This window comes from Lissotriton helveticus, chromosome 2_2 (assembly GCF_964261635.1).
Source record: "Lissotriton helveticus chromosome 2_2, aLisHel1.1, whole genome shotgun sequence".
Lineage (NCBI taxonomy): Eukaryota > Metazoa > Chordata > Amphibia > Caudata > Salamandridae > Lissotriton > Lissotriton helveticus.
Window position 1 is genome coordinate 422,177,250 of NC_136060.1, and position 14,271 is coordinate 422,191,520.

The 14,271-nt window shown below is 46.7% G+C and overlaps 1 protein-coding gene across 1 annotated transcript in view; it reads left to right on the forward strand.

Annotated features, from left to right (window-relative positions):
* The window catches only part of THNSL2 (threonine synthase like 2), a 159,564-nt gene that overhangs the window by 36,437 nt on the left and 108,856 nt on the right, over positions 1–14,271 (forward strand). Inside the window, exon 2 of the mRNA XM_078678687.1 lies at positions 1,504–1,739. Within this exon, the coding sequence (XP_078534813.1) occupies positions 1,517–1,739 (223 nt within the window). The 5' untranslated portion in view covers positions 1,504–1,516. The remainder of the gene's footprint in view (positions 1–1,503; positions 1,740–14,271) is intronic.

Below are 14,271 nucleotides of genomic sequence, written 5' to 3' on the forward strand. Positions count from 1 at the left end.
ATAGAAGAGACTGCGCCCTCTTTGTACTTCTAATAATAGCGAGCTGGATGTTTCAGGGCCAGTTCATAAAGGCATGCAAGAGTGTATGAAAAAGCACTCATGTAGCAATATACTCCTGTACTCATAACTACTTTTATGGCACACATTTGATTTGTGCCCCACTTTAAAAGGCTGACTACATCTAATGCTGCTTATGTATAAACCGTGATGCCACGGCACCGTTCCTGCGAGCTACTTACACAGACTATTTCTAGACTAATTAAAAGATAATGTTAGTACAGTTGTCACATGACGTAGCCATCTTTTGAGTAAGTGACTTCCCCATGGGGCGCAGGGCGATATCCCTAAAGATGTTGACGCATAAGGGAAAACACGGTTCACTTCACAGCACACCATGAGGTTACACTTACTATACGGTGCTGAAAATGTGAAATTTACAACACTGAATAAAATGGTTTCCAGGCTTCAGAAACACATGGGTCTTTCAAGGCATATTATGGTTAACATGCACCTGGGATTAATTTAAAAACGAAATTGGAATTAGGAAATATAACCTATCAGTGCATGCTAAGGCATGTATGAGCAATCTTGTCTTCATCATAAAGCACAAATATTAAAACACAAAATATATGATTCTGCTTTCCCACCTGCTTAGTTGTGTTGATGGGCACAGCTCATGTTGGTCTACGTAAATTGGTTCATCATGCCAACAGCCACCATCTTCTTCCACTTTTGAGACGCGTGCATTGAGTCAACACCTTCAATAACCACAACAAGTTCTGGAGAAATGTATATGTTATAACACCGTCTCATTTGATTTGCACATGTTGACTCTATACAGTTTTAAATCAGTGCTATGAACCCAATACTGTTGATTCAGTGTCCCTTTCATATTAAGGGGCATATGTGGGTAGCCGTTTGTTTGTGAATCGCAAACGGCCTTTTGATATGTAGGTGCCAGTTAGCAAAATAAGGAATCGCAAAATACCACCTGCTTCAAGTAGATGGTATTTTGCAATTTCCTTCAAAAATGCATTTTTTTTTTAAATTCAAAGTGGCATGTGGCGCACAGACATGCCCTTAGGGCATGTCTGTGCGCCACATGTACTTACAGGCACATTCCAGGGGTGCAACAGGTGTTCTTTGGACACCCTGGCACCCTTGGAATTGCGATTCTCAAATTGCGATTTTCACACAGAAAATCGCAATTTGAGAATGTATCCCCATTCATTCCTTTGGGCCTTTTGGCCCATAGGAATGAATGGGACACTCATTCCGTAATTGCGATTCGCAATTTGCTAATCGCAAATAAGGAATGTTACAGATTCGCAATTTTTTTTACCGACATTCCATTTTGCTATTCTCAAATAGCGATTTCTTAAAAATCGCTATTTCTTAAAAATCGCTAATGGAAATACATTTGCCCCAAAATGTCTTATTACCTAAGAAGTGTGATTTTAACACGGACATGCTCAAACATTGAATCTCTTATTTTCTTTACAGCACATTTGGCGCCATGAAGTATGCCAGCACCCAGGGAGGAGTCAGCGGGGTGGACTTTGAGGGGGTCCTTTTTTCTGGATTTGCTCCAGATGGTGGTCTCTTCATGCCTGAAGACATCCCTAAAGTGGACCTCCCCACTCTGCTGAAATGGAGCAGCCTTCCCTACACAGAGCTGGTGAAGGAAGTGTGCGCAATCTTCATCCCGCCGGAGATCATTCCTAGGCAAGAGCTGAACGGTACGGTCTGCGGCAGAAACCCTGACCGAGGGTATATGATGAGTACTTTATAGACCCGCTGGTGCTTCATGTTCTTCTGCTAATGCAAGGGATCGGGTCCTCTTCCCAGCATAACTGCTGTCAGAGCCTGTCAAACTGATCAGGTCTAGTGTTGACTGTGGTTGGTAGAAGTGGTTACCTGAACACAGATCGATCAGATCCTGCACCTCATCTCGCTAATGCTAGGACCATGTATGGGTCGATGTGAGCAAAGGGAAGGAGAAATAGTCTCCCACGTGCTGGTGCTCAGGGTATAGATGCAAAAATTATATCAAAGAACGAACAACTGAAAAAGCCAAAGATTACTTTGCTGAAAATTGTCCGCTTTCTGTTATGTATAGGACCCTAGGTCCTACTGTGCCTTCCGGTAATGTGCTGCCCCTGCATTTAACGCATTGCCGGAAGGCACCGTATTGCAGTAATTGAGCCCAGGTCTGATGTATACGACTGAGCACCCTGTCCACACTTGTAGAGCAGAAGCGACACTTGGTGCCCTGTTAGAGTGTACAGGGGTCCTTGGCTTCTGAAAGTCATACTCTTCCCCCACCTTCATGGAGACCCTCTGTCCCCACCCCCACTAGTGGGGTGGAAAAGTTTCCTGGAGCAGTGTCAGGCTTTACAGACCAGGCTTTGTGGACTGGTTCTCTGGCCATGAATGCTCCTCTTTGCTTTTGAAGAGAGGGCATCTGTAGAGTTCATAGGCTTCCGAAGTCTATGGGGTAAGGAGGAACATCTGTTCAGTAGCCCATCTGGATAGCTCCATATTGCTATAATAGAAACATCTTAAGGTGATGGGGGTTCCTTAATGCGCCTGGACTCTGTCCTCCTGCAAATGAACAAATGCTCCATTAGGAATTTATGAGTGATGAAACAGGGCCTGTCATCTTGTATAACAGAAGAGAGAGGGAGGAGTTTTCTGTATTTTGAAATGGGAAAGCCAACTCTGAAAACAACAGACCGGCTAAATGCAGCCACAACACTGTTGGACATTGTGAAGTGTGTGACATGCTGGCCATATATTTTATTGCATTGTCAAGTAGGTAAAAAAACCTCTCAACAAAAAAACCTTTTATTCCCTGTAGTACTGATTTAAAACTGCCCTGCTGTATTTATCTCAGTCCGCTTTATTACTATTATTGTGTTATTATAAGTAGTAATAGCTTGAGTTTTATGTGGTGCTTCATATCACACTTCTGCCAGTTCTTCACACTGTATATGACAAATGCAGCAAGTTGGATATAGCTTGCCAGCTTGGCACTTTGAAATTCCTGATGCATCTCGCCTGGACTGTTTATTTCTGTGATGCATGGCACATGACACTTTTGGATCATTTGCACCTTTGCTTCCCATGTTGCTTCTTCTTTCTTGGTGATCCCGTATTCTGCAAGCTTAATTATGTTATCCTCGTGACCTCTTTCCAATCAATCGGATGTATAAGGTAAATACTTTGGGGCCGATTCCGATTGTAAACCATACCGACCGACACAGACCGGGAATGGAGACCGACCAACATGTTCTGGCACCATACGACCCGCACAGTACGATGCACGGAATCCAAGCCGCATGACCAAGCCATATGGCAATCTCTGAGTCGCCCGTAAACGGACTGGAAATTGAACCAACCAACACGCATCAGGAACAGAGACAACCGACATGTACCCGTGAAGTACGATGCAATGCGTGTGAAACGAGACCGAGCGAAATCCGGAAGACCGAGACGTACAGACAACAGTGACTAGCAAACAATAGACGCCCTTGCGACTGACGCGTGCGCCAATGTATAAACACAGCAGAATGTCAGTGTGACAGACTCGGATTACCCCGCAAGAGCCACAGGCAGCGTCCGTCCCGGTCAAATGAACGTCTCCATCGTGTCCAACAAAACCAAAGTAAAAAAGACAAAAAAAGGACCAAACAAGCAACAACAAAGCCAATAAATACAAAAAGGAACTACGACACACCCACATCTCCACCTACATAACGGCCAGAAATTCCTACCATGATCCTTTGCAACCCACAGATATAGGTCAGCAGATAACACCACCACACTGCAGAGACACAACACAACTCACACACCACACAACATCCACACCATTTGCACCTCTCAAAATAAGCAATCACAGAAACACAGATAAACTCACACCTATACACTCACTTACACCCTCTCACACATCAATCCTCACAACACCCAGCACCATGCCACCCAAGAAGAATCCAAAGTTCACAGATAGTGAGTTGGAAGTCGTGACTGATGAAATCCTCAGAGTAAAGCCACTGTTGTTTGGCACATTGGTCCAACAGACCCCCATGTCATAGAAAAGTAAGATGTGGGAGAGGATCGTCGACAAGGTCTACACACAAGCACCTTGTTTGCGCACAAAGGACAATATACAGAACAGGTACTATAATGTGCGCAGGAGGGTCAAGAAGCTCATCAGCAGGGTGCACGCCTTGAGCAAGCAGACCGGCGGTGGCCCGCTTGCCAAACCAACACAATTCAGGTCCTGGGAGGAGAAGGTGCGGGCCATCCTAACACCGGAGAGCATTCAGGGATTAACAGGAATACCAGAGCCTGGTGAGTACAGAACTTATATACTCAAGATTGTGCCACAATACACATATATAAATGTCAAGGGGACAGTCAAACCCAGAGCAACAGAAAGGCAAGTACCCTGTGACATGTAAGCCAGTTACACAGACATAATACCTGCCATCACATAGTAAGATGTAACTATGTCATAACATGTACAAACTCACCAACAAATACCGCAAGGTAGTGGCATAAATCACCAACAAACACTGCTATCCATTCTGCCACCAATATCACACTACCTCACAGGGAAGCTGAGTCAACAGCAAGGAAGGTTGGTCTGCTGGGAATGTGCTTGTATCAGAAAGCACGATGGCAGTTGCAGTCACAGCCAACAGCCCCCACCCACATGGCCCAGCAAGCTCACACTGTACCATGCTCACCTCACAGGGAGTGGCTAAGTACCGACAAGATGGTTGACACCAGGCCCTGCTGTGGGGTGCACAAGGCCCTGCTGGGACTTGGGCTCAAACAACAGGACCCCAATACCTGACTGCCTGAAATGTAACTTGCACTCCCTGCAATGGAAGCATGACTCATGGTGGGACACCTGGCCTAGTGGGAATGAGTACTGCCAGCTCTGACTAGATCTACCAACAGGCCCTGTCACACACACCCCTCACACCAACACCAAAATACACACCTGTGATCATGCACCACAAGAGAGTGAGTGAAAACCCACTTACAAGATCTCAGACAATGTGCTCTGTTGTGGGGAGCAGAAGGCCCTGCTGGGAATTGTGCTCGAACAAACCACAGGACACCACTGTCAGTCATCTTGTTCTTGCTGCCTCACTCACTCACAGGGAAGCAGAGTCGAAAGGAAAGTAGGTTGGGTATGCTGGGAAGGTGGGTATAGCCCCTCCTCCCACATGGCCCATCAAGGCCACCCTGAACCATGCTCACCTCACAGGTAGTGGCTATGTACCGACAATATGGCTGACACCAGGCCCTGCTGTGGGGAGCACAAGGCCCTCTTGGGCTCAAACAAACAACAGGACCCCAATGTCTGACTGCCTGAAAGGTAACTTGCACTCCCTGCAATGGAAGGGTGCCTCCCGGTGGGACACCTGGCCTAGTGGGAAGGAGTACAGCCAACCGTGACTACATCTGCCAGCAGACCCTGACACACACACACCTCCCACCAACACCAAACAACACACCTGGAAATATACTCCCCAAGAGAGTGAGTCAAAACCTACTTCCAAGTTGTCTGTCACTAGGCTTTGCTTTGGGCAGCTGAAGGCGTTGCTGGGTACTGTGCACAAACAAACACCAAGCCAACACTGTCAGCCATCCTGCCAGCACAGTTACACCACCTCACATGGAAGCTGATTTACAGGAAGGAAGCTCGGGTATGTTGGGAAGGTGGGTGTAGCCAAAAGCATGATGGGAGTCGTAGTCACAGCCAACAGTCCTCCTCCCACATGCCCTATTAAGCCCACCTTGAACCATGCTGACACTAAGCCCTGCTGTGGGGAGCACAAGGCCCTGCTGGGAATTGTGCTCAAACAAACAACAGGACACCACTGTCAGTCATCTTGATCTTGCTGTCTCACTCACTCACAGGGAAGCAGAGTCAAAAGGAAGGTAGGTTGGGTATGCTGGGAAGGTGGGTGTAGCCAAAAGCATGATGGGAGTCGAAGTCACAGTCAACAGACCCCCACCCACATGTCCCAGCAAGTTCACACTGAACCATGCTCTCCTCACAGGGAGTGCTAAAGTACTGACAAAATGGCTGACACTAGGCCCTGATGTGGGGTGCACAAGGCCCTGTTGGGACTTGAGCTCAAACAAACAACAGGACCCCAATGCCTGACTGCCTGAAAAGTAACTTGCACTCCCTGCAATGGAAGCATATCTCATGGAGGGACATCTGGCCTAGTGGGAAGGAGTACTGCCAGCTCTGACTACATCTACCAGCAGGCCCTGTCACACACACCGCTCACACCAACACCAAAATACACACCTGTGATCATGCACCACAAGCGAGTGGGTGAAAAGCCACTTACAAGAGCTCTGACAATGTGCTCTGCTGTGGGGAGTAGAACGCACTGCTGGGAATTCTGCCCAAACAAACAACAGAACACCACTGCCTGACATCCTGAAAGTAAAATGTGCCTCCCTGCAATGGAATCATGCTACATGGGGGATTACCTTGCCTCTGTGGGTGAATGGAGGTCCTGCACTGACTCAAAATGCGATCAGGGCCCGTTCAAAACACACCTCCTCAGTCAGAACAAATAGAACCCTTGGGACCAGTCACTCCAAAAGTAAATGCCTGGGCAAGATGGCAGACACATGATCCTGATGTCTGATTTGGCTGCAAGTCAGACCTACTCACTGGCCAACTCAAACACATTTACACTCACAGCCATTGGAACTGTAGGTATCCTCTCACTGTCTGGGGATGCAGTTTCCCTGGGGTGTCCCCAGACCTGGCTGTGAAGGTGTGTCTCCTAGTTGACAATTTGGGAGATGCAGACATAGTACATAGCACCAAGCACACACAATGTCACCTCATCATCATTAACCGGGGACACATGACTGTGACTAAAAGGTGCATGCCCACATAGCTGACACTGTAGCATGGTGTCATTACCAAAAGGTACAGGTGTGAGCAGCATCTCAATACCACATCGTTCTGCATTGTCTGCATCATTCACACAACACATCACTCACTGTCGTAGACACTCCAGACACAATGACGCCTGAAAGCATTTTGTAGCACAGCGCGCCGTGAGGGGAACGGCTTGGAGCCCTCACAGACTCACCAGTAGCCAGGGGGCATTTCGGTCGGCACGGGAGCAGCGGGAACCACATCCCCCAGCTGCCCCGGCCGGCACAGGACCAGTGACGCCATAACAGCGCCCGGAGGCGCTACAAAGACTGAGGGGCGCCGAGCGGCCAGCGGGACGCCTGAAAGCATTTTGTAGCACAGCGCGCCGTGAGGGGAACGGCTTGGAGCCCTCACAGACTCACCAGTAGCCAGGGGGCATTTCGGTCGGCACGGGAGCAGCGGGAACCACATCCCCCAGCTGCCCCGGCCGGCACAGGACCAGTGACGCCATAACAGCGCCCGGAGGCGCTACAAAGACTGAAGAGCACCTCCCGCCCGCGGGACGCGCGCGGGCGGTACCGGGCGGAGCCCGGGCAGAGGGCGGGCCGTCTAAGGCCGTCCAAGGACGACCAGGGACGGGACGGGCCACGACGTCCCTTTCAGCATGGGTAAGCGCAAACTGGCTACATCGGCGGCAGGCGAGGCTAAAGCGAAGGTGCCCAAGTACACAACCAGTATTATTACTTATTTAACAACTAAGGTGGGTGAACTATCAACGCAGATCGCTGAGTCCGAGCGTGAGCTGGGTCTTGCCTCTAGCCCTGGGGCTGTTAATACATCTGTTGCCTCTGCCATAAACTGTATCCCATTGGAGCCACGGGTCATTATTGAATCATGTAGACCCATTCTACCACAACCCGCCACAGTTCTTCCTTTCCCGGCATTGTCCGAAACTGTGATACCATCACTCCCTATGACCCCGGGGGTTGCAGAAAGGACTGTATTAAGCCAGCCTGGTCCTCTGCAGTCCATTTATGTAACAGAGGAAGGTATTTCAGCCCTACTGGAAAAACTGTTCACTGAAAGACTTGAAACTGCATTGATCCAGATTGCTTCTGACATTACTGAGACTTTGAAGGATTGTGTTAAGACCCTTATGGCTAAATGTGACCGCATTAATGATGCCCTCATTACTCGGGCCCCCCCCCTATGCCTATAGCGCCATGCCCTACAGTTGCGCATATGTCTGCTCCCAAGGGTGGGGGTCTACCCACAATTAGGTTGGCTGGTTCCCCTATAGTGACCGTTGATAACCCTGCTCCAAAAAAAGGGAAAGTGGATAATGGGATATATATCCCCACAACGGAGGCTGCTCCCAGGGAAATCACCTCGGTAAAACCTAGAGGTCAGCAGGGGGCTGTGGTAAGAAGGGTACCCCCAATTAATTTACCACCGGATGCAACACCCTTTGTTGCTATCTTAGTTAACGTGCCTAAACTTGAAGACGGGGAGGCGGAACATCATGATACTCTTCTCAGGCAAGTTAAAAAATGGTGTAATGCTAACTGCACGGGAGAAAGCAATATTGCGGATAACATTGTAACAAGCAGAAGGGTCAGTTGGGTGGGCACAAGCAAGAAAGAGGTAGCTGGAGATTGTGTCATTGTAAATTTTAAATCTAGATATGTCGCTAGTCGACTCTTTTGGGACAACTCCCCTTTGGACACTGTAAGTAAAGGTGTTCGGGCGATGCCTCTTGGCTTTTTTTATCCCCGAGTATATGGAATGGGTGGCGTTGAGAATAATATGCCACAACCTACTGAAAATGCTTGGGCGGAGGAAAATCTTATTTCATCTGTGGTTACTAATGATTGGGTTACTAAGCCAACCAAGGGGAATGGTTCAATTAATGCTGCAAGGTATATTCCTCCAAATGATTTAGTTCTGTCAAATAGATTTGTGGCCCTAGCCGATGGAATAGACGTTGAATGACTAGAGCCCGATCATGAAAATCCGATTGTCCCATGTTTAGATATTGTAGAGGCTACCACACCTGAGGCCACAGTCAAAACTGTTATAGATGACCGATTACAATTGGGCAAAGGGCATATCAGGTTATTATCATGGAATATTGCGGGCCTACGGGCAAAACAGGATGACCCGATTTGGTTACAACAACTGAAGGAACACGATATAGTTGCCCTGCAAGAAACTTGGACAAAAGATAAAGGCTTCTGGGTAGATGGTTACATTTCATTTTTTGTTGATGCCCAGAGTTCCACGGCGGGAAGGGATAGAGGGGGCTTGTTATTTCTTGTTTCAGTCAAATTAGCTGGGAATGTTAGAGAAATACCTAGTTCTTCTCAATTTTTCCAGCTGGTGGAAATTTGTTTGGCAGATAAGAACAAGTTCGTGTTTATAAATTGCTATAATTCCATGCAAGGGGGGCCCCCTAATTTTGTTTTAGAAGGCTTATCGGCCTTTTTAATCAATTATATGTCAAATCAAACCACTTTTGTTCAGCTCATAATGATGGGTGATTTTAATGTACATTTGTGTGAGTCTCACTGCCAGATTATAGATGATACCGGTCCAGACCACACATCGTTGCCTCATTTTGAACATAGCCCTAAGGGTGTGGCAATGGAAAACCTGTTATCATCTAATGATTTATATGAGCCAGGGTTCGCAGACCCAACAAGTCGTGTGGTCACGTACAATGCAAGAGGTAGCGAATCGATTATTGATTATTTCTTTATGTCCCCGGGGCTCTTACGTTATGTATTGTTTTATAATGCCTTTGTAAGTGGGTTCAGTGACCACAATCCGGTGTTGTTGGTTCTGGACTCTCTTTCTGGTTTGTGTAAAGGGGAACAAAGGGCTACTGCCACTAGGGATGTAAGGAGCAGAGACCAGGGAAGACGCCTTAAATGGTGTAAAGTTTGCCCAGAGGACTTTCATGGTCTAATTGAGCAACATATGGCAGTTGAATTTGAGAAATGTAGGGATGGAGAGAGGAGGGGGGGGGAGGTTGTTAGTGCCTTTGAAGCTATTTGTGCAAGAATAGAAAAGGAGCTTACAGCAAAGCCGAGGAGGGGTTCCGCCCCAGTGTTCAGGTGGTTTGATCGCACTTGTTCGAAGGCACACTCGGCTTTGTTGAAAGCCCTTAAACAATCGCCCAGAGATAGGTGTCTGGTGGCACAGTTGAGAAGAGATTATGCAATGGCGGTTAAATTACGGAAAAAGGACATTAAGGATGAAGCATGGGTCTCTTTAATGGATTCCACAACTCTCAAACAAAGCTCCAAATTCTGGGCCATAATTAATAATCCTGTGTTTGCTAATACTAATAACATGGATCTTGATATTAATATCCCTGAAGCAGACTGGATTAATCATTTTTCCAATATATATGGCTCAAATGAAACAGTTGAGGCTTTCGCAATACCCTACTCCCTATCCTACCCAACCAAGTTAATTTTTAGTAAATCAGAAGTAGAGCTGGCTATTTTAGGCTCTGCTGCCAATAAAGCCCCGGGCCCAGATGGGGTTCCTCTGGACCTCTACAAACTTAACCCTGGGTTGTGGGCTGAGATCTTAGCTAACGTCTTCAATTGTGTACATGAGGGGGGTTTGCCAAAAACTTGGGCATGCTCAATTATAGTACCAATTTTTAAAAAGGGCCAAAGAAGTGACCCCAAGTGTTTTCGTCCTATTTCTTTATTGGACTCTTCTATGAAGATTTTGGGCAAGGTTTTGTTAGCTAGAATTAACACTTGGTCCCTTGAAAATGACATTCTAGCAGACGCCCAGTACGGGTTTCGCGCAGGCAGAGGTACAGAAGACCAATGCTTAAATCTTCATTTGTTAATTTCAAAATACACTACTGCTAAAAAGGGGTCCATTTTTGTTGCTTTTATGGACCTGTCCACGGCCTTTGATTTAGTTAATAGAGCTCGGCTGTGGACCATGTTGTTAAAATTGGGACTTGATCCACCACTTGTATATTTCCTGGCAGAACTACACAAGGATTTAAAAGCTTCCATTAGGATGGACCAAGAAGGTAATCGTACAGCTTGGTTCAAATCGAGTAGGGGCGTGCGGCAGGGCTGCATTCTTGCTCCCATGCTGTTCACTCTTTATATAAATTCACTTGAGAAGACCCTTTTAACTGCTACCTTGGACATTCCGCGTGCAGGGGATACCTGTATTCCTGTTCTCCTGTACGCGGACGACGCTGCTTTGATAGCTCGTACCCCCATAGGTTTGCAAAGACTTTTAAATGGTTTTAATGATTTCATGTCTTCATTGGACTTAGTGATAAATAACTCTAAATCTCACGTCATGGCTTTTGGGGCTGTTAAAAATAATTCCAAACAGTTCTACTGCAATGGCGATGTGATCACTAATGTCAATATTTTTACTTATTTGGGTGTGATCTTTGACACCAAGGGGAGCTGGGCTCCCCAAATTACAGCTAAAACTAAAGCAGTTAGGAGTTCGGCTAATGCTATTTTAAGTTTCTCCAGGAGACTGGGAGGGAAGCCAACTGGTGCTTTACTAAACTTGTATAGGGCGAAATCTGTGGCAATAGCCAGGTATGGCTCAGGTTTGTGGGGTTATGTGAATGGCGATATGGTCCAAAGGGAAGAAAATAAGTTCCTTCGATCTATATTAGGACTTCCCCAATCCACAGCCACGTTTTCAGTCCACCAGGAACTTGGTTTAGGGTACATTTCAGACACTCTCTTAATGGCCCCCATTTTGCTATGGATAAGGACCTGGATTAATAACAATCTAGGCCTTAACCATAAAATACTGGTTGACTGCCTAAAATTGGATAATTTCAAAAAAATAGCTTGGCTATCATACATTCAAAAGTGCTCTTTGGAGCTGGGACGTCCCGATATTTTTGCGGTCCCTCAAAATCTAAAGAAATCTGATTTAGATTGGGTTAAGCTAAACTTTATTAAAATTAAAAATGTGGAGAGAGAGGAACGACAACTGACTAAAACCACGGTCAGAGCTCATTACTTGACCATTACCTGCCTCACTATACAACCATACCTTACTATTGTTAACATTCCCTTTCATAGGTGGCTTCTGGTTAAACTTCGGTTTAATCAGATTTATACGGTTCTCTGTGATAGTCAAGGCTGGTATAAGGAGGAGGACGCCCCTGTTTGCAATTGCGACAACTTTTCAATACAAGATAATATGCACCTTATGTTGTTCTGTAATTTTTTTACTGTGCCCAGACAGAAATACCTGGTTCCATTACTGAAGGATAAAGCCTTCACTCAGTCAAAACCTGCCCTCCTGTATCTCCAATTATTGGATTCTGCTTTGGCTATGTTTAGCGTGGCCAATTATCTTGTTGCTGCAGTTAGGACCAGGAGAAGAAGACTTAAAATGTAATATATGGGTCTTTTGTATGGAAGGTGAAAATGGATAATGTTTTGTGTATTTGTAAATTTTTAGCGAAATAGTTACTCCTTTTTAGCTGTATTTTTAAATTGTGAATATATTAAATTATATTGATGCTTCGCTTCATTTTTAATATTGTGAATATGTAAATATTATTGTCATACTGACTTTGTAACTTCTCATGAATTTGTATTGCCCCTTCTCTGTGAATGTAGAATGCTTTTATGATTTTTAACTAAATTGAATAAAGTGGTTTTTGACTTGACTTGACTTGACAATGACTGACCTGGACTGCATTGGAGGAGGCATGCAACTCACAGCAGCTGCCTTGCAACACACACACTACTGCCCATCACTGTCATGCGCATGGAAAAGCAAGATAGCTGCAGTCCCCAGTCCCTCTCACCATGGAGGACCCTGACAAGATAAATAAAGTCAGCATGGACAAAACTCTGCACCAACATCACTAGCTATGGTAAGACCATGACATGCATGAAATGAGATGTGGACTAGGAACACAGACAACCAAATAGGAGATACTATCAGATCTCAGGCATACTGGACTGTAACCATGTTGTTCAGACAGATCAATGTGACGCACAAAGACCAGCAAAAACTGCCACCACATATGCCCCAAGCTTGCAACATACCCTAACTGGAATTGTACGAATGTCATTGTTAAAGCACAAATGTGGACAGGGAGGATTCAGCTGTGTTGGGCATGTGAAGGCACTTGAGTAGCAATGGCCATGCACAGACAATTGATCAATACATGAGCTAGTCATGCACACAGCTTGATGTGCACATTGAAATGCCTCAGCTTGCCAGGAAAAAGTGCTTCAGACAGATCAACCTCTGTTCGTCACAACTTAGGACAATACAATCTACTGACTCTTACAATGATGTCTAGTGGCAACTGTCATGTGTGTGAAACATTGATGTTGGTAGAACCATAACATACATTGTGCGTTTCCTCCAACCATAGAGGATGCCGTGGACACCACAGGAATTGAAGAAGAGTCCCAGTCCCAGAATTTGGAGGACCAGGAACTCACCAGTGTGGATCAGTTTCTGTCCTTTTTGGATGACGACCACAAACAACCTAGCCCCTCCGGTGTGAGTCGTCGCGCAGCACCAGCAGTAGCGACATCTGCCCCCCCCTACAACCACTCCTGCAATAGCAGTCAATAGACCAAGTACCCATGTCCACACGGACAGACCAAGGCCACAGACCACCGACAGCACAGGTACACAGGGAACCCTGGAAGCGACAGACAAACACCACCAGCACCAACACCCAAGGGGGCCCAGTATCACCTATGACTGCCACAACAGGTACTGCACATGTGGCTGGTGGCGGTGGTAGGGTGGCCAGGCAGAGGCTATGGCCTGCAGAGGGGGCTGGACTGCATGATGACCCACACCTGGGACGCATCATAGATGCATACAATGAAAGCACCAGAGGTTTTGGCCAGGTAGTGGGGATCCTCAAGGACCTAAAACAACAGCAGGCTCCCCATTATGCCCGCTTGGACTCCCATTTGTCCCGGTTGGAGACACAGATGTTCCGCATGGAGTCCAAGTGGGACAAATTGGACGATCTAACAGTGGTGCATAGGGACATACGGACATGCCTCTGCCAGATCAGCACCAACATGACAATACCTCTCTGTGCGCCCACATCTGTTGCCACAACATCCGCAGCTGCCACAGGGAGAGAGGAGGACTCTGGCGGAGAGTCCCTGTCACTGCAGCGGCCTGCACCTGAGGGTCCCCCGAGCAAGAAAAGGGGTTGTCTGAAGAAGGGCAAGTGAGATGCTGATGCCCCTGCACATCCCCCAGGAACTCAACACCTGTTCCTGATATCGTCCTTTGTGTGCAAACCATTTGACCTTGTCGACTGACACTCAACTCGC